The 25,224-nt window shown below is 38.4% G+C and overlaps 1 protein-coding gene across 1 annotated transcript; it reads left to right on the top strand.

Moving 5' to 3' along the window:
• Window positions 1–6,600: 6,600 nt before the first annotated feature.
• kcnk18 (potassium channel, subfamily K, member 18) lies at window positions 6,601–24,899 on the top strand. Its single transcript, XM_041790062.1, has 3 exons — window positions 6,601–6,951; window positions 13,104–13,250; window positions 22,803–24,899. Exons 1-3 carry the CDS (start codon window positions 6,723–6,725, stop codon window positions 23,636–23,638), a joined length of 1,212 nt encoding a protein of 403 aa, XP_041645996.1. The 5' UTR covers window positions 6,601–6,722; the 3' UTR covers window positions 23,639–24,899.
• The last annotated feature ends 325 nt before the right edge of the window (window positions 24,900–25,224 follow it).

The following is a 25,224-nucleotide window of genomic DNA, read 5'->3' as shown; positions in this document are numbered from 1 at the left end:
GCATTATAGAAAATGTATGGATGGAAAAACCCACTGAGATTAAAAATATCTTTTTCAGGATTGTCCTGGCCAAGATAGGCAGCAGCTCAGTCAAATGAGAGTTACAGACAGATGCAAATGTGTGAGCTGCACAGTGGCTCAGGGGTTAGTTCTGTTCCTAATAACCAGAAGGTTCCTGCTTTGCTTCCAGGTCAGGGAAGATAAAACTACTTTAGGGTGTATTTAAATTAACACATAAGTCTATGTGAAAGAGCAACTTAAGTTTATAAATTAAATTAACACTTAAACTGTATGTACAAGTTTGCATAACTCTAATTCAATGAAATATGACCCAGTCACTAAATTATTTCAACCTCATTTCAAGCCCCTTTACAACCTGCCATAGAAGACAGAGCATATCTAAACATTTGTACATGCTGTAGTGCTGTTTTTTGGAGTATTTGAATTGCTATACATCAACACAACCCTCAGAATCCAAGTTTAATAATATGTATGTGATAAGTCCATAGTAACAAAGAAAAGTACTCAAAAGTGCAAAAAAAAAAAGAAAAGAAAAATGAAAAGCATTTTTTTACACATTTTCCTAAATACAGAGATGTCATAGCTGTGTCCCTCAAAACTGTGATGGTAAAAAGTTGCACAAGATCATTTCAAAACACAAAAAATTATTTTGAGTGTGTTTATTACTTCTTTTTTGAAATACCCTCATCTTTATAAACTGATGCAAAAAAATGAAACTGTGCTAAATTTGCAAAAAGACAGCATGTTTATAAAAAAATACAGTATTTACAGTAGTGCAATAAAATCTCTGAGTGTAACAGACCCTTTTGAGCATACATGTGTTTGCAGAAGACCATGATGAAACAACAATAAGTGTGACTCGTGACCTGCAAGAAAACAACGTAATAGGTCCATGCAGATGAACGTCATCATGTACACGTAGAGTGGGAGGTGCTGTGAAAGGCAGCGGTCCGGAACATATTTCAGTATATTGTTTTTGATGTGTGTGCTTTTTATTACATTTCTGCAAAAGAAGGATAGATATTTCTAGAAGGAAACATTTCTCTAGGACACATTAAATGTGTGACATGTTAGTATGACTCATACGGTTTTATATGCAAAAAGAATTACTGCTCTATCTCGTTTGGTTGCAATTCTACCTGCAGTCAAAAATAGATATGCAAATGGGAGTGCAGGTTAAAAGGGGTTTCATTTATTTTATGTTGAACCAATATAATGAAAATACATGGAAAATGTGCATGTCATTTAATTACTTAAAGTCCAGATTTTTGGCATGATTCTTTTTTGAGTGTAGTTAACTTTTAACTTGAAAACTAGAAACTTTCATTATTATACCATGTCTCATTACATTACATAGATCATCAGAATAAAGCAGCTGGTTAAAAGATAAAGGGTGAGAGGAAGGTAGATTTTTGAATCCAGCAGCCACAGTGGAAAGTAGGCAAAAAAGTTCAGCAGGTAAAAGGATATAGATGAAACCCTGGATGAGATGAGAGTTCAGTTGTGTTTATGTTTGTGAGCTGTAAAATTATGAACCATGCTGTTGGTGATGCTCCCCGGTGTGTTCACTCTCATTGGTTATGGCTGTTCTGTCTGCGCGATTTCAACCTCGGATCATAAATATCCAAAGTGTTTGAGCTTTACAATTCAAGGTAGAGAAGACGGGGTCCGTGTGTTTTCTGGCAGTTCTGTTTCCTGGTTGAAACCAGCCTCAGAAATAATGACAAACTCTTGTTATTCATTATTAGTTTTTTTTTCCCTTTTGAAGGAAATGGAAAAAAAACTGAGCAGTTTTCCCATTTTTTTTTTTTTGTTTTGTTCTAGGTTTTTTTTGTTTGTTTGTTTGTTTCAGAAACAAAAATGGGAAAACAAGCTTTAAAAATTGAGTCAAATTTTTGTTCAATTCCATCACTTTGTTTTTTTTGTTTTAATGAAATACATGCGAAAAAAGGAATTATGTGGCCCAATAGGAAAGGTAAACGTTTCAAAATAAAAGCACTCATCAAAATTTTAGCTGGAATCAGATTTTCAATTGGTGATTGTATTGTTTGGAGGAAAGCTCTATTTATTATCATGTGTACAAAATAAATAAGAAATAATCAGTGTGAAAAACAAACAGAAAACAACAGGCAGAGAAATGTATGGATCATTATATTTTATACTGTGTTCAGAACAGAGGTGTCAAAAGTATTCACATTCATTACTCAGGTAGAAGTATAGATACTAGGGTTTAAAAAGACTTCTGTAGAAGTTGAAGTATCAACTGAAACTTTTTACTCAAGTAAAAGTATAAAAGCACTGGTTTCAAAACTACTTAAAGTATAAAAGTAAAAGTAATGTAAAGGGGAAAAAATTCCATTGAGGACAAAGCTTAGGCCGCACCACAGGGGCCAATTCAATTCTACTATTCCATACCATTCCATTCTTCCATAGTTCACTACCCCACCTCCACAAAAAAACATTTTTCTAAAGGCCATAATGACTATAATGTTATATTAAAATGTTAATGTTGAAAAATTTGGGATGCACCTGTTTCAGCCGTATTTATGCCCATTGAAAATAAATGCATTTTAGTACAAAGCAAATACATTCAAGAACCATAAACAGTATGTGTACTACCAACCTCCTGACTGGTGATTGGTTGGAACATTTCGCTCCAGTTCTCTTGAGTCTCTGCCACGGACATCTTCATACTAGGCTACATACGTCTGATATTTCCTTGCTGGAGTGTGACGTGATTTGTCATGTTCAAAGGTGTGATGGATTGTGTACAAACCAATAGGGTGTCAGAATGGTATTATGTTTATACTTCTCATCCAACCACAATCAAATTCACTCTATCCAGATGGCGTGATTTATCTGGAAAGGTTTTTGGTTTTTTTATTTGTGTTTTTTTAAGGATGTCAAGCTGGAATGAAAAGCTGAAATGAAATAGGAGTAACAAGGCTATCTTTAAAATGTAAGGAGTAGAAAGTACAGATAATTGAGTGAAAATGTAAGGAGTAGAAGTAAAAATTAGGCTGAAAAATAATTACTCCAGTAAAGTATAGATACCTAAAATTTCTACTTAAGTATGGTAACAAAGTGTTTGTACTTAGTTACTTGACACCTCTGGTTAATAAATACCCTGAATGGTTTAAGTGAAAAATGTACTTCCAAGATAAAAAGTAAATATTTGTGGTGCAGATGGTCTCGTGGTTCAGTCACGCCTCGTGTCCACAGGGTTCAGGTCCAGACCATGGCTCTTTCATTCCCCTCTCTCTCATCCCTGTTTGTTGACAGGGTCACTGTGACTGTGAACATCTAGAGCAGCAGAGCTTAATCTGAACTCTCTTCATAGTTTAACTCTCTTGTTTCTGTGAATTATATAGGTCTACAACGGTTCTGTTTTTCTCTCAGCTCGATGTGGGAGAAGCACAATAAACCCCAGATAACAAACCTACAGTGGGTACACACAAATATTTATGGTCTTGATTTCGTAATCATGATGGATGATAAATGGACTTGAACTTGTAAAGTGCTTCTCTAGTTGTCTGACTACTCAAAGCACTTTTAGACTGCAGGTCACACCCATTCACACCCTTTCACTCCAAATTTACACACAGATGGCAGAGATTTCTATGGAGCATTGGCCATCAGTATTAGCTAGTCACATTCAAACCCAGTCATAACCATCAGCAACAGTGGGAGCAGACTTGGGTGTCCTGCCCAGAGAAACAGGAGGGTCATAAACGGAGCAATGCAATCCCAAATAAGCAACTACACTTTAGAATCAAACCCAAAAACCACGACTGGCAGCATTTGTTACCAAGCAAGCCCACTGTCATTCAGAAGCAGGCTTGTCACTACTGATTACCATTATCCCCCTAGAGTAAATACAGAAACCCAGTGAACTATAGCTTTACCTAAACAGCTAAAAGTAGTAGCATGCCTAAAATAAGCCGTCGGCATGTTTAATAGCCTTGAGGTATTTACAGAAAGCAGTCCCAGTTGTTCTCTGAGTCTGACCCACTATTGGCCCTGACATGCTTCTATAAATAAAGACACTAGGAGGCACCTGTTTCACCAGTAATAGAATGTTAGACCATTTGGAGAATTAATGGGCATTAGTGCTTTTCCATTTAGAGCAGCTGTGGTTTAAAATGACTGAAGACAATCAGAGCCCTACAACAGAATGTTTACTCCACTAGGTCTACTGTACTCAACTTCAGTAGGCTTTCATTACAAAACAAAGCCAGAACTTTCCTTCAAGTAGACTTCTCAATTGATACCCTAGTGGTAGCTAGCATAAAACATTCATAAAGACGCACTTACTGTCTCTAGGAATGAGCAAAGTCAAGTCAAACTTTACTTATATGGATGGATGGAAACCTGGAACGCCATAAACAAGTGGTTGGTGCAGACATCTTTGCATCAAGTATGGGCTGGAGGTCCCTGGATCAAGATAAATGACACCCCCAAAGGTGCTTGAGAATACCAGAGCTAAGATCCTGCAGGACAAACTGGTGGTGGCTGTCGTTAACCTTGCAAATCAGATGGATTGTCCTGATTCCACTTCCCCGACCAGCCTCAGCATGAGTTTTATCTAATTTCAAGCTCCACTGTGCATAAAGTATAGCAGCACCAGCCTGTTGAGCTCAGATTTCAACCAGAGGTGCGCATGTCTATTTCCTCATTTTGTCTTGCAGCTCTGATTGGCCCGTGATGAATGTGACAGATGGAACTTTTGTCCTATCACTTTCTGAAAATTTTTGAAAAGTCCTGCCCTTGCCAAAACTTTTTATAGGAGATTTTCCAGATGAATTTAAAATCAATGCAGTGGTTAGATGAAACAGTCTCTCTGGTATTTCAAGCTATACTGTTGTGGCCCCACTAGACATTTCAAAGTCAAGTAGAAACCAGACATGAATTAACTAAACAGGAAACCAGCATTTTGGATGAAGAATAAGGAGAAAAGCTGTTAGCGGTGGTTGGTGCAAAAATAGCATCAGAATAGAGCAGCTAATCCAGAAATCCACTGTGCTGTAAAAAGTATGAAGTATGTCACTTAACCTGACACGCCAGGTGGATTTGTTTCACACATCCATCTGGAAAACCTTCCATAGATGGTGTTTGGGAAAGGGCAGAGGCTGTGGAAAGAAAAACCCGGAGGGTGATTGGATGAACGTTCTGTCTGTCATATCTTTTTTGGGCCAATCAGAGCAACAGAACACGTGATGTAGCCGTTACCGAGGTGCGCCACTACTGAGGAGTAAACTCCATAGAGAACTGCATAACGTGAACCATGGGGACTGTGGACATGTCAGTACACGGCTTTTGTCATTTTTGGAAAGAAAACAACTCACTGCTGTTCTTTGTTCTTCTTTGAACGAAGAAATGTCGTCAAGTTCTGATAAAACTGGCGCTTTAGCAGCATCCACACTGATCTCTTCCACCATAATTGCACCAGCCTCTTGTTGCGGCTTACTTATGTCACGACGCCACTGCGCCTGAAAGTACTCCCCCTCGTCGCTGATTGGTCCTGTCACTTTCTAACTGGGCCCAAACTGTTCAGATGGGAGCTACATGGATTCACCACTGAGAAACACGGAAACAGGCGAATACATCTGCTTGGCAAGGTCATGTCTCACTGGCAATTGCGGGCATTTCAATATTTCGCCAACTTGACAGGAAGTATGTGCAACTCTCATACCAAACATCAGCTTACCTTCAAATTTCACATCAAGGTCTGACCATCTACATATTCAAAGGTTCATTTAATCGTTTTGATGTAGCACCCCTACCGGCAACAGGAAGTGACACAATTAGGCCATTTCTATTGGTGAGAAATTCGTCACCATTTCACAGGAAGTCACTATAACACTTATATGAGACTTCTGATTTGCATCAAATCTCACATGTATGATGAAATATGGTTCCACTGACGAACTTCAGTCAGTTCCAGCTCCACAAAGAGCTTCAGAGAGCCATCATTAAACAGTTTTAGGTTATTCTGTGTCTCTGCCCCTCTACATATTTAACTGTGAATTTACATGTGCGCCACGTGCCGCAAGAAGGCAGAAGCACCTCTAATATGTCCTGTTTTATCTCATTTTCTATCATAAATGACGGTCCAAGCAGGATTGGCATGCTTTTTGTGCTCTGCTGCTGCACACTACATGGGTTGCTTGCACACAATCATTCCCACAATCCCATGGTTGCGACACACCCCAAAATGCACCAGGGTGCGAGGACCCTTCAGTGCTGCTTGCAGGACAAACAAGGGCCCTCTTTGCTCAGGACCTCCAAATCACTGAATCTGGCCCTGCATCTGTAGTTTCACCACCCCAGACTGACGTTGATCTTTATGATACTTTATTCTCCCTGATGGCTTATTTTCCTGGTTACTGTTTTACTTCACTTATCATAAACTCTGCTTTTACTGGGCTGAGACTTCTCACCTTATCAGATGACTGACTTCCTGTGGTGTAAATGTTTGTAAGGTTGATGGAGTCTCAGGCAGGCAGAGAGAGGAGTCCACCAGTCAATAAAGACAGTCCCGGGAGGCCCCGTGGCAGCGTTAGTAATGCGTGTGTGGATGATGTGGTGCGTTCACTGTCTCCGGAGCTCATTCCTGGAGTATCAGCTACAGCTGACGGACGCTCAGCCTCTCCTCAGAGGGACTGAAGGAGCTACAGTGGAGAGCAAAGAGAAGGAAGAAGATGTCAGTGGCACTGAAGAGAGGAATAAGCGCCAAAGCTGAGTCTAGGAAATGCGCAGCGCGTTTCTGGAGGATTTTCCCTCACCTGGTCCTGAGTCTGTCTCTGGTCGGGTACGCAGCGCTCGGTGCGCTCATGTTCATGCACATCGAAGGAAGGGTTCCGTCCACCACCAAGCATGAGTACCACGAGTTCCTGGAAGAGATCGTCAAGCAGGTCCAGAACCGCAGCGGTAAGACGCCACCAAAGTCCAGACTATGTGAGGGCAGGGGGGTTTAGGACAGATCCGTGAGGACGCACAGACATTTAGAGTTCATAAAAAGTGTTCAGTCCTTCTGCTAAAACACTCATTCAATGACAGACAGGATCTCCTACCAGACCAGAAGTGTACCCATCAGTGAGACCCCAGACCTTAATGCTACCCCCCTTAGACTGCTGCGTCAGCAGCATTATGGTAGCAAGACTTGTGGCACTGTGTCTGGATTACAACCATGCAGTCCTGTGCTAGTAATTTCTCCGACACTTCCAAGACAAGTCTGTCAATAAACAGTCATACTATTTTTTTCTTTTTTGCAACATCAATTTCTGGGGTTTTCTTCCATTTATCATTGAAGGAATTATTTTTTTTCTCTACTTTCATAGAAATATTGCTAAGAATGTGGAGTTTTCCTAGCTAAAATATAAGAACAATATATTTACAACGTTTCTGTCAAATTCTCTAACATCTACTGGGACTATTTCTCATGTTGTGGTCATTTTAGGGCTGCTGAGGTAAAACCTAGGGGTCCTCCAGCTCTCATAGAAATGGTCTAGATCAGTAGTTCTCAGCTGGTCCACTCATAGGACCCACCACCGCTTCGCAATGTGAACTGTGACCTATATTTGTGAGTTTTCTCACTGATAAAATGAAAAATGTTGCAGTATGAACCTTAATTGAAAAAACATACATGACTGACCAAAAAGACAGGGTGACAAGCATTCAAACATTTCATAATGTAAATGTTGGCCCTTTCTAAATCCTCAGAAAAATTAATAGGACATTATTATAGAAAAACCAAATTTCTTGAAGATGTTTCCATCCAAGATAACAGGATAGTTAAGTCAAGATCTCAAGAAATCAACCTGAATAAAATTCTTGTCCAGCAAACAAAGCAAAATAAATTATAGGGCCACATGTCAGGTATTTTTACTTTTTTTTTTTTTTTTTTTTTTCTTCAGGAACCAGTTTGTGACCCACTGAAAATATATGGTATACCATCGCTGTCAAAAGTCAGTATGCATAACTTCAATACTTTGTATCCGTGTTTGAAAACTTTGTGCGTAAGTAAATGCTTTGTACCCAAAGAAATGGTTTTGTATATATGAGTCAGCAAATTATGAGTGTTTTTATATCAGTATGAATCTAAAAGCTACGACTTCAAGAAGTCACGAATACGAATCTAAATTTCTAAGCATACGAACTCGTGTCCTCAGGTACAAGGCAAAAAGCGTTCAAATGAGGTCACCAGGGTCACAGGCAGGTCGTAGGGAGACTAATTGAGCCCCGATTCCGCAGATCGCACATGCGCAATGATGACTGACAACGGGGACGCTGCTGCTAGCTCCGACTCAGCATCACAGGTAAAGTAAATAACGTGATATTTTACTGACATTTTCAGTATTATTTTGATGACACTTTACATGTTATGCATTACATGTTAAGTACTACACAAAATAATGGGCATCTTTATACAGCATGCAGCTAAAGCAAAACTTTAAAATGAGGCTCAACTGTCGACATTACTGTCTGAAAATGCTTTACATACGGTGGCAATATATTTTATTCCTGGCAAGGCTGAATGTTTTTCTTGCATATAGTGTTTGGCGTTAAGCGGCAGGGGCTGGGTGACGTTACGAACCTCCCGCTTTCACACCGAGGGCTTGACCGCTCGTTTTACATATGAGAAAACTTTAGCTTGTGACCTCATGGGCTGATGCTACAACTTTTTTATTTATTTATTTATCCTTTTTTTTAGCAGGGGAACCCACTGAGACCAAGGTCTCTTTTCCAGGGGTGCCCTGCAGCTTGTATGTGTTTAAAAAAATCTATATTATTATGAAGTGTTATCAAAATAATACTGAAAATGCCAGTAAAATATCACGTTATTTACTTTACCTGTGATGCCGAGTCGGAGCTAGCAGCAGCAGCAGCGTCCCTGTCGTCAGCCACCATTGCGCATGTGCGTTTGGCGGAATCTGGGCTCGATTAGTTTCCCTACGACCTGCCTGTGACTCTGGTGATGTCATTTGAACGCTTTTCGCCTCCTACCCGAGGACTCGAGTTTGTATGCTTGGAAATTTAGATTCGTATTTGTGACTTCTTGAAGTCGTAGCTTTTAGATTCATACTCACATAAAAACACTCGTAATTTGCTGACTCATATATACAAAACCATTTCTTTGGGTACGAAGCATTTATTTACGCACAAAGTTTTCAAACATGGATACAAAGTGTTGAAGTTATGCATACAGACTCTTGACAGCGATGGTACACCATAAAAATAGCCCTACAACCCAATGTTGGGTCCCGACTCACCAGTTGACCACTGGTCTAGAATCACCTTTGCCTCCTGATAATCCATATTCAATAGGCTTACTTTCTGGTACATACTTTGATCTATGTTGATGATATCTGCAGATATTCCATGTTTTTGTTTCCATAGTAACACTGGCACACTACAAAACCATGACAAGGACGCTTTGGAGGGTTTAAAAGAACCCATCCTCATTGCCAGGTCATGAATTGAAAGACTATTTTAATAAAAAAAATGTAGTTTACACCTTTATGTGTCAAATAGCTGCAGCATTAAAATTAGAGTGGCTCTGCCTCTACAGTACATTTTGGTGTCAGTTGTTAAATATGTGCCAGGAGAGGAGCTTCATTGTTCAGAAACAGTCGTCAGTAACTTGGAATAAGCTGATTAATGACATTATGTAGGTTTTTCATCATGATTGTAGGTGCTTATATACAGAAGATGAACTCACATGTTGACACAAAGCCGTCATACAGAGCTCACAGCTGCCATCGGCTGATAACCAGAGAAAAAAGACAAAGAGGAGGAGAGATCAGCAGATAGTGTGAGGCAAAGAGTGCAGACCTTACCACACTTTCAAACCTGATCAGTGAACCTTACTCTTAAAAAGTCATGCAAACCAATAACCTCAAAAAAATCTAAGTAAAAGAACTTTTTAAACCCCAGTAAGCTAGTTATTCTAGTGTTTTACTGAAGCTTTTTTAATGTTGTGCATTTGCATGTAAGTAACTTAAGATACTCAAGTAATACTCAGTGAAAAACAGTATTTAAGGAGCAGGTTCTTAGCTATTTTAAGATAGTAAGTCAGTTTTGGTTGACGTTTATTTTAGATTAACTTACTTTTCTCATAGCTTTTATTTTAATCAATTACATATTTTAATTTTTATGACTTAGAGTGACAATGAATAAAACCAGGATTTCCTCCTCCAACATTTTCAGTGGCATGTTAATGTTAATGTTCCTCCACACAGACAGGACTTCTCTAACTGAGTGGGTAACTTCACTCATGTTGATAAATGCTGTTTCTCAAAGCCAAGGAAGGATCGTCCTACGGCCGATTCACTACGTAACTATGCCGACTGCAGTCGAGGAATATTCCGATGTTGAGGATCCTCAAAAACTTTCCGAGGACTTAGTCCTTCAGACAGAGAATTTCCAAGGATGCACTTATGTATCCTCAGCTCACAGGAATTACCCACAATCCAATGCGAACAGTATTCCTTCTCTTCAAAAAAATAAACAGCATAAGATCAGCAGGAAACCTGAGCGCTCAATACATTTTTAAATCTCCTGTTTCCACCATAAATATGTTCTCATCATTATTTTATGGTATCAAAGTAAAGCTGAATGTAACATTACTTGATCAAACTGAGTTATAAGTCCATAAACTTTGCTATACTTTACAAACTGTAGCCTTTCTGCACATTTATATTGCAGGAAGTAGGTCTGTTAACACAGTGGTAATAAAAATTCATACCATGCTGATCATTAGCCCGAATGTTTCATCACAGATGACTATCAGCTGTGCACAAATGTGATGTTTTTGGTGTAAATAAGGGCCCAAAGAGCACTAAAGAGCATCAAAATAGAGTAGGATTATCCAAACGGTCCCGTTATAAATATGGAATGAGATTTGTTTCAAAAAGATTCAAACAAAACTTTTTCAGTATCAAACAAAAAATAGCATTTGAGAACAAAAAAATGTGATCCAAGCAAAAAAAAGTTCACATCCAGAGTACAATTTCAAAATTGCAAACAAATCATTAGTCTTTACATTTTGAACATCTCTCTTTTTGTTTACAGTTCAATTTTTTTCTCTCTCACTGATGAGACTTTTGCTCTCGCTTCTCTGTTTTGCGTTTGCGCTCCGCGATCCTTTGTTTGGGTTCCTCAAGTTTTTGCTTGCATTTTGACACAAATGTCACATGTGGGCGGGCTTTTCTGGGACGTATCCCTATTGGCCAGTGAGTTTTTGAGTGATGGCTCAGTCACTCCAGATGCTCCAGAAGCTGTTGTTCATTGATTAAACAGGTTTATTTGTCAGTGCAGTAGTAGATGTTGTATTGTTTTATACACATATGTGTTTTATCGATTTTTCCGGCCACTTCAGGTGTTGTCTTCACTTTGTACGTAAATAATGTTGACATCACCAACTTGTCCATTAACATAGATGTCTGTCACTCAGGAAACCAGGGTTCACATCCCCCTTTTTTAAAATAAATATTGATGTCCGTATGGTATCTTTTTTAGAAATAATTTTCTGGAATAAAAAACTGTTAAATAACTAGTGAATTCCTGAGAGTTTGTGCTTTAGCTGACAGTCTGAGCCCCTTTACCAGGCTGATGACCAGGTGTGTGTACTGGGCACATGAGCGTCAGACTAGACCGTGCTCACACTAGGCAATCTGTGCTCGTACTGTGTTAAAGCCATTTGACCCCCCCTCCCCGTCTGCACTCACACTGTCCAACATATCCAGGCCTGAGTGCAAGGGTACATCACACGTCATCACAGAATATATATTACCTAACAGCCTAATATTACACTAAATTTTGTTGTTTAGGCTGTAAAATAGCAGCACAGTGAGGACACAGAGAGGGGTTCATAGTGTTTTTTATTCCAGAAAATTATTTTTTAAAAAGATACCATAGGGACATCAATATTTATAATAACAACAGGGAGGCGAACCCCGGTTTCCAGAGTGACAGACATCTTTGTTACCACTGAGCTAATGGACAAACTGGTGATGTCAGCATTATTTACGTAATGAGCGAAGACGACGCCTGAAGTGGCCGGAAACATCGATAAAACACGTATGTGTACGAAACAATACAACATCTACTGCTGCACTGACAAATAAACCTGTTTAATCAATAGTTAGATTGAAGGGATACTTCAACATTTTGGCAAGTTTGTCCATTGCCATAATTCCTGTAGTCTTAGTAATAGGTTTGTTACCTTCAGTTGTCGGTGCAAGCTGTTTTTATATCGGTCGCTGCTGAGTTCGGGTGCTGTGCCAACTCACTGTAAACAGACGGTATTCCGGCTTTCCCTCATCAAACTCATCAAATACACAATCCAACAACTCCAAAACGCTCTCGTGGACAAGTTGTGACCTGCACATTCATTTGCCAAAATGTTGAAGTATCCCTTTAAATAAAGCATCAATGATTCAGTCAAATTGATGCAAAAATGATAGTCCTCTAGTTTACTTTAATTTCCCAGACGTGAGCCGAACAACAACTTCTGGAGCATCTGGAGTGACAGAGCCATCGCTCAAAAACTCGCTGGCCAATAGGGATACGCCCCAGAAAAGCCCGCCCACATGTAACATTTGTGCAAACAAAAACTCGAGGAACACGGAGCGCAAACGCAAAACAGAGAAGAGAGAGAAAAAGTCTCATCAGCCAGAGAGAAAAAAATTGAACTGTAAACAAAAAGAGAGATGTTCAAAATGTGAAGACTAATTATTTGTTTGCAATTTTGAAATTGTACTCTGGATGTGAACTTTTTTGTTGCTTGGATCACATTTTTGTTCTCAAATGCTATTTTTTGTTTGATACTGAAAAAGTTTTGCTTAAATCTTTTTGAAACAAATTTCATTCTATATATAAATGCCCTTCATGTGTTTCCAGCATGGTGTAGAGACTCAGATTTATACTGAATTATCAGATTTACATTTCTCTCCCAGTGCAGCCTTGAAATGCAGATTTAAAGCTGAAGATCAGCTGTAGAAAACAAGTGGACAAAAAGCATAAAGTTTCACTTCTTGGAGCAAAGATCAAATGTCTAATAACACATTTTTAATCCACAGAAAATGCCTCCTACACAAACCAAGACATAGTAACTGAAGTGGAGACTAAAATGCAAAAGGATTTTAAGTCCATTTGGCTCCAGAGACCAGAGAGATGGCACTTTTTTGGCTCCATGTTCTTCTGCTGCACAGTCTTCACTACAGTGGGTGAGTCAACCTCATGATTATATTGTATTATATTATATTATATTATATTAATTACATTATATTATATTATATTATATTATTATATTATATTATATTATAGTACATTATATTATATTATATCACATTATATTGTATTATATTATATTATATTACATTATATTATATTGTATTATACAATATTATTACATTATATTACTATATTATATTATATTATATTACATTATATTATTATATTATATTATATTATATTAATTACATTATATTACATTACATTATATTATATTATTTTATATAATTATATTATATTATATTATAGTACATTATATTATATTATATCAATTATATTGTATTATATTATATTATATTATATTACATTATATTATATTACATTCTATAATATTATTACATTATATTATATTATATTATATTATATCATATTATATTATTATATTATATTATATTATATTACATTCTATTATATTACATTATAATATATTACATTATATTATATTATATTATATCACATTATATTATATTTTATTATAAAATATTATATTATATTTTATTATATCACACTATATTACACATATATTACATTATTTTATTATATTGCATTTAAAATCTCAAATGTTTATAGTCCATAAAGTGTTTTTTCTAACAAATGCATACTTTAATGCTTTTATACATTCAGAAATTGAAAGGAGTGCATGAACAAAATGACTCTGATGTCCAATGACCCCCCATGTGACATCAACACTTCACAGAAGTTCCTGTTTAGCTTCTTTTTCTGTTTAAGGCTTTCTTCACACGTAAAGGCTTTTTCTAAGTTATTCTGGTCTGAATGTAGAGCCACAGACAGGAGAGAGGAGGAATTAAATCTCCACCACACCGTGAGGTGGTGAGCGGAGGAGGTGTGCAGCGTCAGTGGTGTTTGTTTACAACACAGACAGAGTTGGTGACTTTAGCATGGTTCCTAAAATCTAGACTAGAAAGACAACCAGACATCAAGTCTGATCAAGTGAGGCTGCAGACCTGCAGATCTCTGTCAGCCACCCTCAGAGACCCTTCATCTGAGACGCCAGCTATTTCAGATATGCCGGTACAACGTATTTCCAGTTTGAGATTTTTTTAACTCAACTTTCTTCATAACCAAAGTCTGGCAGTTACATTCATGAAATAAGCACATTGTAAACAAACTGTGCAACAATTCGTAAATGAAACAGAGAAAAAGATCAGAGGTCTAATCCAGGATTAACCCTTAGCATTCTGGGTGAAATGAGTCAAAGACTCGCTATCAAAGACCGTGGTGTTTAGATTGTTTGGAGTACAAGTACAAACAAGGTGTCTCTAGAAAGATAACACACTGAAGTTTCTTTCTAAACTGTCCTAAACTGGTATTGAGTTATACAAGAAAAACACCGAATTTGTACGGTGAAACAAAGGCCTGTAGATGTTTGTAGCTGGGAAATAAGAAATAAGAGCTGGAAAACCTTAACATGACCAAAGCATGAAGGCTAACCTAGTTCAGGTCCAAAGTTGATAACAATAGAGCAAAACATGAGGATTTATATTCCTGTTTTTGTTTGGAAAACACCAAATGTTTCAAACTGGAGACTCCAAAAAAGAATCAAGGCCGGCAGAAAATTTTCTACATAGCATTGATAACTGCCTGGAAAAAAATGTTGCATTTTTTGTATAAAATGGGTAAAATATACAATTTGAAACCATTAAAAAATATTATTTAGTCTTTGGAAGGCATCTGGGGACCCCCTTGGGACCCCAAAAGGGGTCCCACCCCCCACTTTGAGAACCACTGACATAGTCCAATGTTGATAAGTTAGCTTTAGCAACGTGAGCTTTGTAAAATGGGGACTTTCATGCTCAACAGTAAACAGTTTTAGAAGTATAATCAGATTTAGTAGTACCATGTAGAGCAGTGGTCCCCACCCTTTTTTCATGCAGCCCCTCCAACACTTGTATCTAAGAAAAGCCTCTGACATTTCATACTGAATAGCAAAGTAATCAGCCAATAACCTAAACAAGATTAGGACGGCCCCTCCCTCTATCACTGCTGAGTCTCATTATCCAGCAGCAGCTGTTCCTGGATGGTCAGAATATCTGAATGATGACCGGCTCATGGCTGCTGGATTAATCCAAAGACACGGCCTGTAGAGCTGAAAGTGCTGTGTCTAGTCTACCTAGCCATCCAGGAGCTGATCTAGAATGTGGTTTTAATGTTCGTGTGAATCAGGCCAGAAGATGAACTCCATCCCAGGCCATCCTGTCCACATGAACCACTGTCTGTGTAAGCTTTGGTTTAATTCAGACCCTTTACTAATCCTTCCACCCGTTTGGTCGTTTCACTTTCAGTTAAAAACAATCACATCAGTACAGCACAAATATTAGTTCACCTGTCAGTAAAGTTAATGGTAAAAATACTGGACAACAGTTTAACAGATGCCTCTTTACTCCGCTGGTCTAGAGCCACTCCAACGCTGTTTCACAGTCACCAATAAGGCATTAATAGTACCACTAATAAACCAGTAAGGAAGTACCAGTACCAGTAATGAAGTGAAAGGCTGTGCTAAAGGTAGGTGCTATGGGAAAATATCAAATTAAAACAAAACTTAAAAACTCTTAAATGCCAAAGTGAAAAATTATTTTGTCAAAGTAATTTCTATTAAAAAGTATATAATGTAAAATAAGTGAATATTCACCACCTTCAAGTCAGTGTTAAGCAGAGTCACATTTGGCTGCAGTCACAGCTCTGAGTCTGTGTGGATAGGTCTCAGTCAGGCTCAAACATCTGGACTCTGAGATTTTACTCCATTCTTCTTGCTAAAACTGTTAAAGTTCTGTCAAGTTGTCCCAGGATCAGGTGTTTACAGCCCTTTTCAAGTCCAGCCACAGATCCTCTACTGGATTCAGGTCTGGGCTTTGACTCAGCCACTCCAGAACATTCACCTTGTCGTCTTTAAACCATTTCTGTGTAGCTTTGGCTCAGTGCTTCGGCTCATTGCTCTCCTGGAAAACAAATCTTCTCCTAATTAGTAGTTCTCTAGCAGGCTGAAAACAATTGTCCTCCAGGATTTAGCTGCATTCATTTTACCCTCTACCGAAAAACAATCCAGGGTCGACTGCTGAGAAGCATCCCCACAGCATGATGCTGCCACCACCATGCTACACAGTGGTGATGCTGTGTTTGTTTGGCGTCTTGTCTGATGGCCAAAAAGCTTCATTTTGGTCTCATCAGACCAAAGAACTTTTCCCCACATACCTTTTAATGAACTCTAGTCCAGATCTTATCTGAGTTTTCTCTTTGCCACCCTCCCATAAAGGTTTGACGGGTGAAGAACCCGGCCAACAGTTGTTGTCTGCAGAGTCTCTCCCATCTCAGCTGCTGAAGCTTGGAACTCCTTCAGAGTAGTCATAGGTGTCTTGGTGGCCTCTCTCACTAGTCTCCTTCTTGCACGCCCACCCAGTCTGTGAGGATGGTCTGATCTAGGCAGATTTACACATGATGATGGAGTTAACTGAACTCTGGGGGATGTTCAGTGCCTTGGAAATGTTTTTGTGTCCATCCCCTGGCTTATACTTTCAGTAACATTTTCTCTGAGTTGCTTGGAGTGTTCTTTTGTCTTCTTTTTCCATTTGTCATTGTATTTTAATGTCCTGTGTGAAGCACTTTGAATTGCCAAATAAACTTTCCTTGGCTAGCCTTGCCTTCATGGTGTAATGGTAGCCAGGAATGCTGATTAACCAGTGACTGGACCTTCCAGACACAGGTGTCTTTATACTAAAGTCACTTGAGACACATTCACTGCACTCAGGTGATCCCCATTTCACTAACTGCAAGACTGCTATCACCAATGTATCTTGTTCATTTTGTAATGTAGCTCCCAAATTTAAATAGCTCATAATGCAACTGAAGAATTTGGGTTACTCTTTCATTTTACTGTCATATTTTAGGCATTATTTAATGCTACTGTTGTGTATTGGTCAGGACATATCTATTGCCTTTCCATATCTTTATATTTCTGCTTTTGCATCTTGGTTGATTTATAATGTAGCTTCTAAAGCTTGGTAGCTCATGATGCTACTGATGGATTTTGGTTACTCTTTTACTTTAGTGTTGCATTTTAGGCACTACTTAACCCTTTACCTACTGAGTCTAAAAATGGTGATTTGGACATATTTTGTTATTATGACTGTAAAATAGTCAGGAAATGCCCTAAGTCTGAGAGCTTTGGTCCCTTTTCCCAGGAGTACTTGAACTTGACTTTTCAAAATCTAGTTAATGATTATTAAACATTATATGGAATTGTCAGCAGTTTAAAAGAAGAAAAACATAAAAACAGATTTGTTTTTCATGGCTTTTACGAGAAGAAATTTTGTTATTGCTCATGAAGTTTTGATTTGACATTTGAAATGTGAACCTATACATGTTTAGAACAATCACCAGTCATTTTTTTGAGTCTAGGACTCTGGGTGTTCATAACACAGTGCAAAAGATAACTGTATACATAGGTGACAATTAGTGCAAATACAGGTGGAAAAATGCATTCTCAACATTCTCAAGTAACATATTGTTATTGCACATGACAGACACGCACAAATGCCACTATCTAACGCTATCTTTTGAAAACAAAACACCACTCTCGCTCGCTCTCCTTTTACTCTCTTCCTTCACTCTCCTTTTTTCACTTGTCTTCTGCCAAAGCTGCCGTTTTCACTGTGCTGTTTGACATTACCATAATATACATACCACACATCATATATTGCCGGAAAGCACAGATTCTCAGCTCTCTGTCAGCATTTGAATTTTTTAGATTGAGCAAACTTTTGAGGAGTTACAGTGTTGCGAATCCGTGTAGCGGTCTCGCGATACTTCTGGTGTTTTGCTATGAATGCCCATGTCATATGGTTGCAAGTACTGTAATGAACCATATATGTGCGCATGCCCACAATTCTCAGCTTTCCAACACCGTTGGAATTTTTCTGATCAGACAAACTTTGACAGAGTTATGGGAATAATACTCCAGACATATAGAACACAGCGCCGGCTCAGTAGGTAAAGGGTTAATGTTGCTGATGTGTAATGGTCATGACATATCAATTGCCTTCCTGTATTTCTATATTGATAATATTGTACCATGGTCATTTTATGATAATGCTCTGCCCTTTATAAATCACGTAGAACAGAGTCTGTTTATGGTTTTATTTATCTAGTGTGTTAGGGCTTAGTCTTTAAAATACATATGTGAAAATTTTAGACTACTTTCCTAACTTTATACATTTTGCACATAGTAGGACTTATCTATTGTTCTCTATAATGATCACTAGTGTATTTTATTGTACTGTGTCTCGTCAGTTGTGGTCCTGTCAGGTATCTACCCTTGTTATTGGTACCTTTATGTATGTTTTGTGTCAGTTTTTTGTGGGACAACAGATGGAAATTAGCGAGTCGCTAAATCTGGTGCAACCATGTTTTCATTTTTTACTTAGTATGAATGATCAGTGTCATTGCACACTGTCCCTTGATAAATAAACTAAGCTAAACTAAACCGATAGGGTGGATCTGTGTTAAATTAGGTCAGTCACTTTAAAGGTGGTGAATATTTATGCAGTCACGTATTTTACATTACAAATTTTTATTCAATTAACATTACTTTGTAGAATTGTGTTTTCACTTTTCCTTTTTTTTGGTCAAAAAGCCAAAATATAATGAACATGATTGATTCATAAAATAAATGCAAATGTTAAACATCCAAAATGGTGAATACTTTTTATAGGTGCTGTATATTTATGTCAATCTAGATTCAACCTTTCAGCTATCTAAGTCTGGGGTGTGGTCAGGATGAGAACTGCGCTTCATGCTGCAGAGAGGGGACACGCTGACGGCTCATCTCCTCATTCACACAAAACAAGAGTCAACTTCAGGAAGATGTCAAAACTGTATGGTTATGAATTGAAGTTTCATCATTAGATCGTGAACTACTCGGCTATCATCCTCTTAGTCAACTATCCAGAGCTTGCTTCTTGAAGAGATCTGATGTGTAAGAACCCTTTAGAGTGACATCAGCTCCGTTCAGACACATACAGATAAGTGGTTAAAGGAAGCCAGCTAATGGCTAATGGCTTAGCAGCAACAGGAAGCCCACAACTCCATGCAGAGAGGGCACTCTCAGAGAAGGATGCTCTTTATGTCACCACAAAAAGCTTCTTAGAGGATTTAGAGGGTAGAGGCACACTGTCGTCTGATTTGTCATGGTAGTCTGAAACTTCATTTAGTCTTTGAGCAAACACCAGGATGGGAGTGGACTTCAGTATCCATGTCTTGAATCTTTTGGTGGTTTTGATCAAATTCAGGATATGGACACAGAGGAACTGGTTATTCATGACATGATAAATACTCGAACCCTGGTTTCTGGTGTCTGTGCTTTATTTGTGCAGATGCTTGTGGTGTTTTTTTCTTTTTTTCTTTTTATTCAGTGAGAGATGAAGAGGGGGAGGTAAAGAAAAAAATAAAATATATTAAAATTGTATATCTATTAATATGTATTCATAATATTAGAATATAATGAATACATATTAATAGATATGTATTCATAATATTAGAATATAATGATTAAAAACTTGTATATAATAATGAAGAAACAAGTAATGATAAAAAAAAAAAATTAATATAAAAAATTCAAGGAAACCATTGTTAGGACCAGGGGCTCTCAACCTTTTCAGCCCGCGACCCCAAAATAAAGGGGCCAGAGACCGGAGACCCCCACTGTACCTGAAGGTGGTTGAACTCAGCCAGGAACATTCAAGAACAGTCATGTGCAGACAAGTCTGTCCATAAAGGGGGACAAAGGGGAGAGCTTTCTGGGGCCCAGCCAAAATGGGGGCCCATGGAGTTCAGCAAAACCATGGTCCATAGTAAAGTTAAGCTGTGGTACCCATATTTTCTATTTAACCTGAAAAAATAACCACTCTTATCAAAGAAAACAAATCTTTTTTAATCATTTGTGTAGTAAACAGCTTTCTTAAAAATGTAAAAGCCTTTTGTTGAAAAATGAATTAAAATGATTTAAAAATTGCTAAAATGGGTTAATAATGGCAAAAAATGGTGGAAAAGGTGGTGAAGTTGGATTTTAAAAATAGCAGAAATGGGTTAGACATGGCATAAATTAGATAAAAATGGCAAAAATGCATTGAAGTGGCGAAAAATGGCATAAATAGTTGTAAAAGGGAATTAAAGTGCAGCCAAATGGCTTTAAATTGGCACAAATTTGTGGAAATTTAGTGAAATGGGATAAAAAAATTGACATAACTGCGAAAAAAGGGTTCACTGAGAAAGAAAAAAATAAACCGATATTGGCAGAAATTGGCAAAACTTGCAAAATTTGGCATATCAAATGGTGAAAAGTGGTTAAAATGGGAAACAGTGGGTGTAAAAACGGTAAAAAAAGGGGGTTAATAGTGGCAATAATTGGTCAACAGAGGCAACAGAAGCTTAAGAGGCAAGAATTGTTTAGAAGTGGCAAAAACATGCAGGAAAAAAGTGGTGGAAAGAGTTTAAAACTGACTAAATAGGTGTTAATGGCAAAAATTTGTTAAAATTTGTTGGGGGAAAATGATGAAAAGGATTAAAAAATGTGACAAAATTGGTGTGAAGTGGCAATTCTGTCACTGAAAAATGTTGTCAGTTTTTTTTAAGACATCTCTTTTGAGTGTCTTGTGACCGCAAATGGGGTCCCAAACCCAAGGTTGAGAACCACTGGTTAAGACAGCAATACAGACTACTGGAGGCCTATAGCAAAGGTTTTCAGAAGGAAAACTGTTGTGGTAGAGTGTTATGTCATTAGTATGGGGGTTCTATGCAGAGAAATATAACCGTGATAATAATATCAATAATGATAAACAAAATGAATAATAAAATTAAAAACAGACAAAAAAATAATAGATAGGATTGAAGATTTAAAAAAAAAATTGGATGAACTTGGATAAAATTAAACAAAGACATACACAAACTGCAAATACCCTACATGAACTGATGAATAAACCAACAAAATAGTCATAATAATGTCATTAATATTATTTATATAGATATTGTGATGTTTTTTTTTTTTACAACAAAAAACTGCAGCAGTTTTGAAATCAGATAAAAACGAGAGCACTGGGATTACTGTTAAATACCAACATTGCAGCTATGGTATATTCACCATACTTCCAAGAACAGGAGAGGAGAGTGACACAACAAGGGAGCTATAGATGCAGACGTGACCGGTGAGACAGGGTCTCCTACAGAAACCTTAGATTTGTATTCAGTTCTTTGATGTTCATAAGAAAAACTCAATCTCTTTGTGACTCAAGGAGTGTAACCCTGTCACTGCTGCAGCAATGTTTATTTGCTGATGCTTGGATATGGCCACGCCTGTGCAGATAGCTAGCAGCTGTGAGGCCTTCTATGGATAAGAGCATTGCAGTGTCATCTCCTGCTTTCCAATGTGACCGTGCCCCGTTTGAGGGAAAACAAGCCCTCAGATTGAAGGCGATAGTCCAGAAACAAACCAGCAGTCAAAACTAGTAAAAACTAAACCGAAATTGAACATGGAAAGAGAAAATGAAATAGAAATAAAAGCTAATGAAAAATCCAAAACTATGATAACCTTGGTGCCATCTTCATCACTGTTTCTCAGTATTTATCCCAGGGCTTCTGGAACATTCAAACGCTTCGCCATCATCAGAGATCAACAGGTCCAATTCTCTCCTCTAGCTCTGGTCTCTCACCTTACTTCTTATTCAAACCTGTGATAGGAAGAGCCTTTAGGGATTCCTGAGTGTCAATAGGTCGGCAAAAGAAGGATTCAACCAATCAAGTATGCGCAAGTTGATTGACAAAGCATTTACCCAGTGATGCTCTGAGAGGTGATGACATGTCCCCTTTGCTCTTTTGTTGGCCTTGTAACTCCGGCTGTGAATCACGTGGGACGGCAGGTGAGGGCGGAAGTAAAAGATATGATTCTCCCATTCAACAAAGTGTTTGAACCACATTTCTAAGACCTAAAATGACACAGATATTAATAAAAACATATCAAGAACACACTAGTGAGTGCACAGACGTAAGAGGGATAACCACAAATATTAAATTCATATTAAATCATCTTTTCTTATCCTGACATAACGGCCTGGTGTACAGGAGGGAGTAGTTGATCTTATGAAGTGCTGGCTAACATGTAGAGTGATTTATTTCCAGTGTTTGTTGAGAAATATTTGAGACAAAGACCTTTAAAAAACATGGCAAATACAATCTAAATTGAGATATTGGGAAACATTTCAATCAGATACTTCTCCCAAATTATTCGGCTCTATTTAGGGTGTCATTGGTCAGTATTCTCCAGATTTAGTACTTAATCATTCTCTTTCTGCAAGCTTAAACTAGAGCCAATAGTTCCACAGTTTCATATCATTGAACATAACCTGTAATCTGACTGAATGTATGGTTTCTTTATCAGGATATCGTCACTAAAATGTTGATTGTCTTTGCCGTTTTTTCAGGTTATGGGGAGATCTATCCAGTTACCCTCCTTGGTAAGGTGGTGTGTGTCTTGTATGCCACGGTTGGCATTCCTCTCATGCTCCTGGTCATCCTCGATGTGGGTGACTTCCTGGCCATGCTGATGACTAGAGCCTACATCCACATTCACTCCTTCTTCAAAAACCTCCGCACCCGTACATGGTCACCATGGAAAGCTCAAAGGAAGGCGAGGGATTCGAGCTGCCGGACCCTGGAAGACGGTACCTTTGTTTTCAGCCATGATGTTGTTGTCCGGGAGCCTCTTGACATCCGACAGGTGCTGCACAGCCAGGCGGACTTACGTCAGAAGTCCATCCAGCTCCAGAACAACAAAGAGATCTTTGAGAAGCTTCTGGCCAGGGAGAATCTACTCAGAAAGGGCCCTCTGCTCAGGACCCTCTCCTGCCCTGAACTGGACCGACTCCCACCACCACGCAAAGGATTCACCATATGGGACTTCACGGGGTTAGGGGACGGGATGGAGTCGCTGGATGTACCCTTTGTCCTGATTCTTGTCATCGTGTTTGCCTACATTTTATTTTTTGGCCTGATTCTTCCACGGTGGGAAACTGAATTCAAAGGCTTCGACCCCTTCTACTTCTGTTTCATCACGCTCACGACCATCGGTTTTGGAGACATCATACCAAATCACCCAAACTACTTCATGGTCACCTCCCTCTTCATCATCGTTGGCATGGCCATCATGTCCATGGCTTTCAAACTGCTGCAAACACGACTTGTAATCTGCTACCGCCAGTGCATCAAGTTCATCAGCAGAGGAAATGCTGAAACCTTCAACAAGGAAGACAACGATTAAAGTCCCAGGAGAATAGTGGCCTTAAGTCCAAGAGTCGTATAAGCTTACAGTCCTGGGGTTAAAACAGGCTCCAACAGGAGAGCAGTAGAACCGGTCCAGTCTGTGGCTGTTCAATCATAAGCATGTGCAAAATAAAAACTATGCATGTGTTTTTGCCTTTGCCCAGTTAATGGGAGTTATTTAAAACGATTCTTACGAGGAATAACTTCTAATGCTGCGATGCAGCATGTTGCAATGGAATGGCTACTAGCCATACTGTAGAGTTGCAGTTTGCAATAAGTCAAGTCTCTGTATTTCTTACTCCCCTCTTGGAAACCTGAATAAAATGCTTTCTTAAGTGTTTTTCACCTGTTAACTCTTTGAGCCTCACTGGATTAACATTCTGCTTGAAGGCTTTAGTTGTGTGCTGCAAACCTGATGCAGGCTCTGGTCTGTAGACCAGAATAACTCTAAAATAAGAAAACACCTAGACCAATTTTGAAAGTGTGAGAGATTTCACACACGAGGACATATAACCAAAGATTAAACAGTTTTGTCCCTGAGCTTTTTTGCAGATGATGTCACGACACAGTGGAAAACTTTCTGATCGTGAAAACTGTCAATACTGCAGAAAAAAAATCAATATTGAGCTATTTTTAAGTCTCAAAAGCCGTGACACATTGCTGCTGTTTCCAAGGCCAATGTCCATCCAGTCCTGCTCACTAAGATTGTAAGTTCATCTCTGTTTCATCATTTAGCTCAGCTCAGAAATAAGAGTTGGTCCTCTGTCTTCCAAACAGCTCTTCATTTGGTATCAGCTTGTATTTTTAATTGTGTAAAACAATTAAAACAAAAAATGGAGGAAAGATAAAATGGCATTCAGACAAGAACTACCTCATATTTAAGAGCTGTTTCAGTAGAAGATACTCATTCATTAATGACACATTGTTCATGTCTTTTACCCCACAAGGTTTATTCAGTTGATAGTACATCACCGTTTCAATAACAAGCATTTTTGTGACAAAATGAGGAGTTTTCTGCATGTGAAGGGGGCTCAGCTAGCCTCTTAACTCAGTACTAAAATACTCAGATGTCTCCCTTCATCAGGCTGAACATGTCGGTCCGCAGAACTAAGTTGTTAAGTGATATTGATCACCTCCACACCAGGTTAATCAGCTAACCCATGGTAAAAGTAGTTTGTGTAGGGCTAATAGCCAGTGGATGTAGAAATTTTCTGATGATAACAGCAGAATGCAGGTCCATTAGACCAGGGGTTCTTAACTTTTTCAGCCTGCGACCCCCAAAATACAGGTGGCAGAGACTGGAGACCCCCACTGTACCTGAGGGTGGTTAAACAGCCAGGAACATTCAAGAACAGTCATGTGGAGACAAGGCTGTCCAGAAGGAGGGAAAAAGGGGGAGGTTTCTGGGACCCAGCCAAACTAGGGACCCATGGAGGACAGCAAAACCATGGTCCATTGTGAAGTTAAGCTGTGAAAACCATATTTCATATTTGACCTGAAAAATAAACACTCTTATAAAAGAAAACAAATATCTTTATTTATTCATTTAGGCTTCTTTAGATGAAAAACCTTTTTTAAAAACAT

The sequence above is a fragment of the Cheilinus undulatus genome, linkage group 6 (genome assembly GCF_018320785.1).
Source record: "Cheilinus undulatus linkage group 6, ASM1832078v1, whole genome shotgun sequence".
Classification (NCBI taxonomy): domain Eukaryota; kingdom Metazoa; phylum Chordata; class Actinopteri; order Labriformes; family Labridae; genus Cheilinus; species Cheilinus undulatus.
This window is presented reverse-complemented; position numbering and strand designations above follow the sequence as displayed.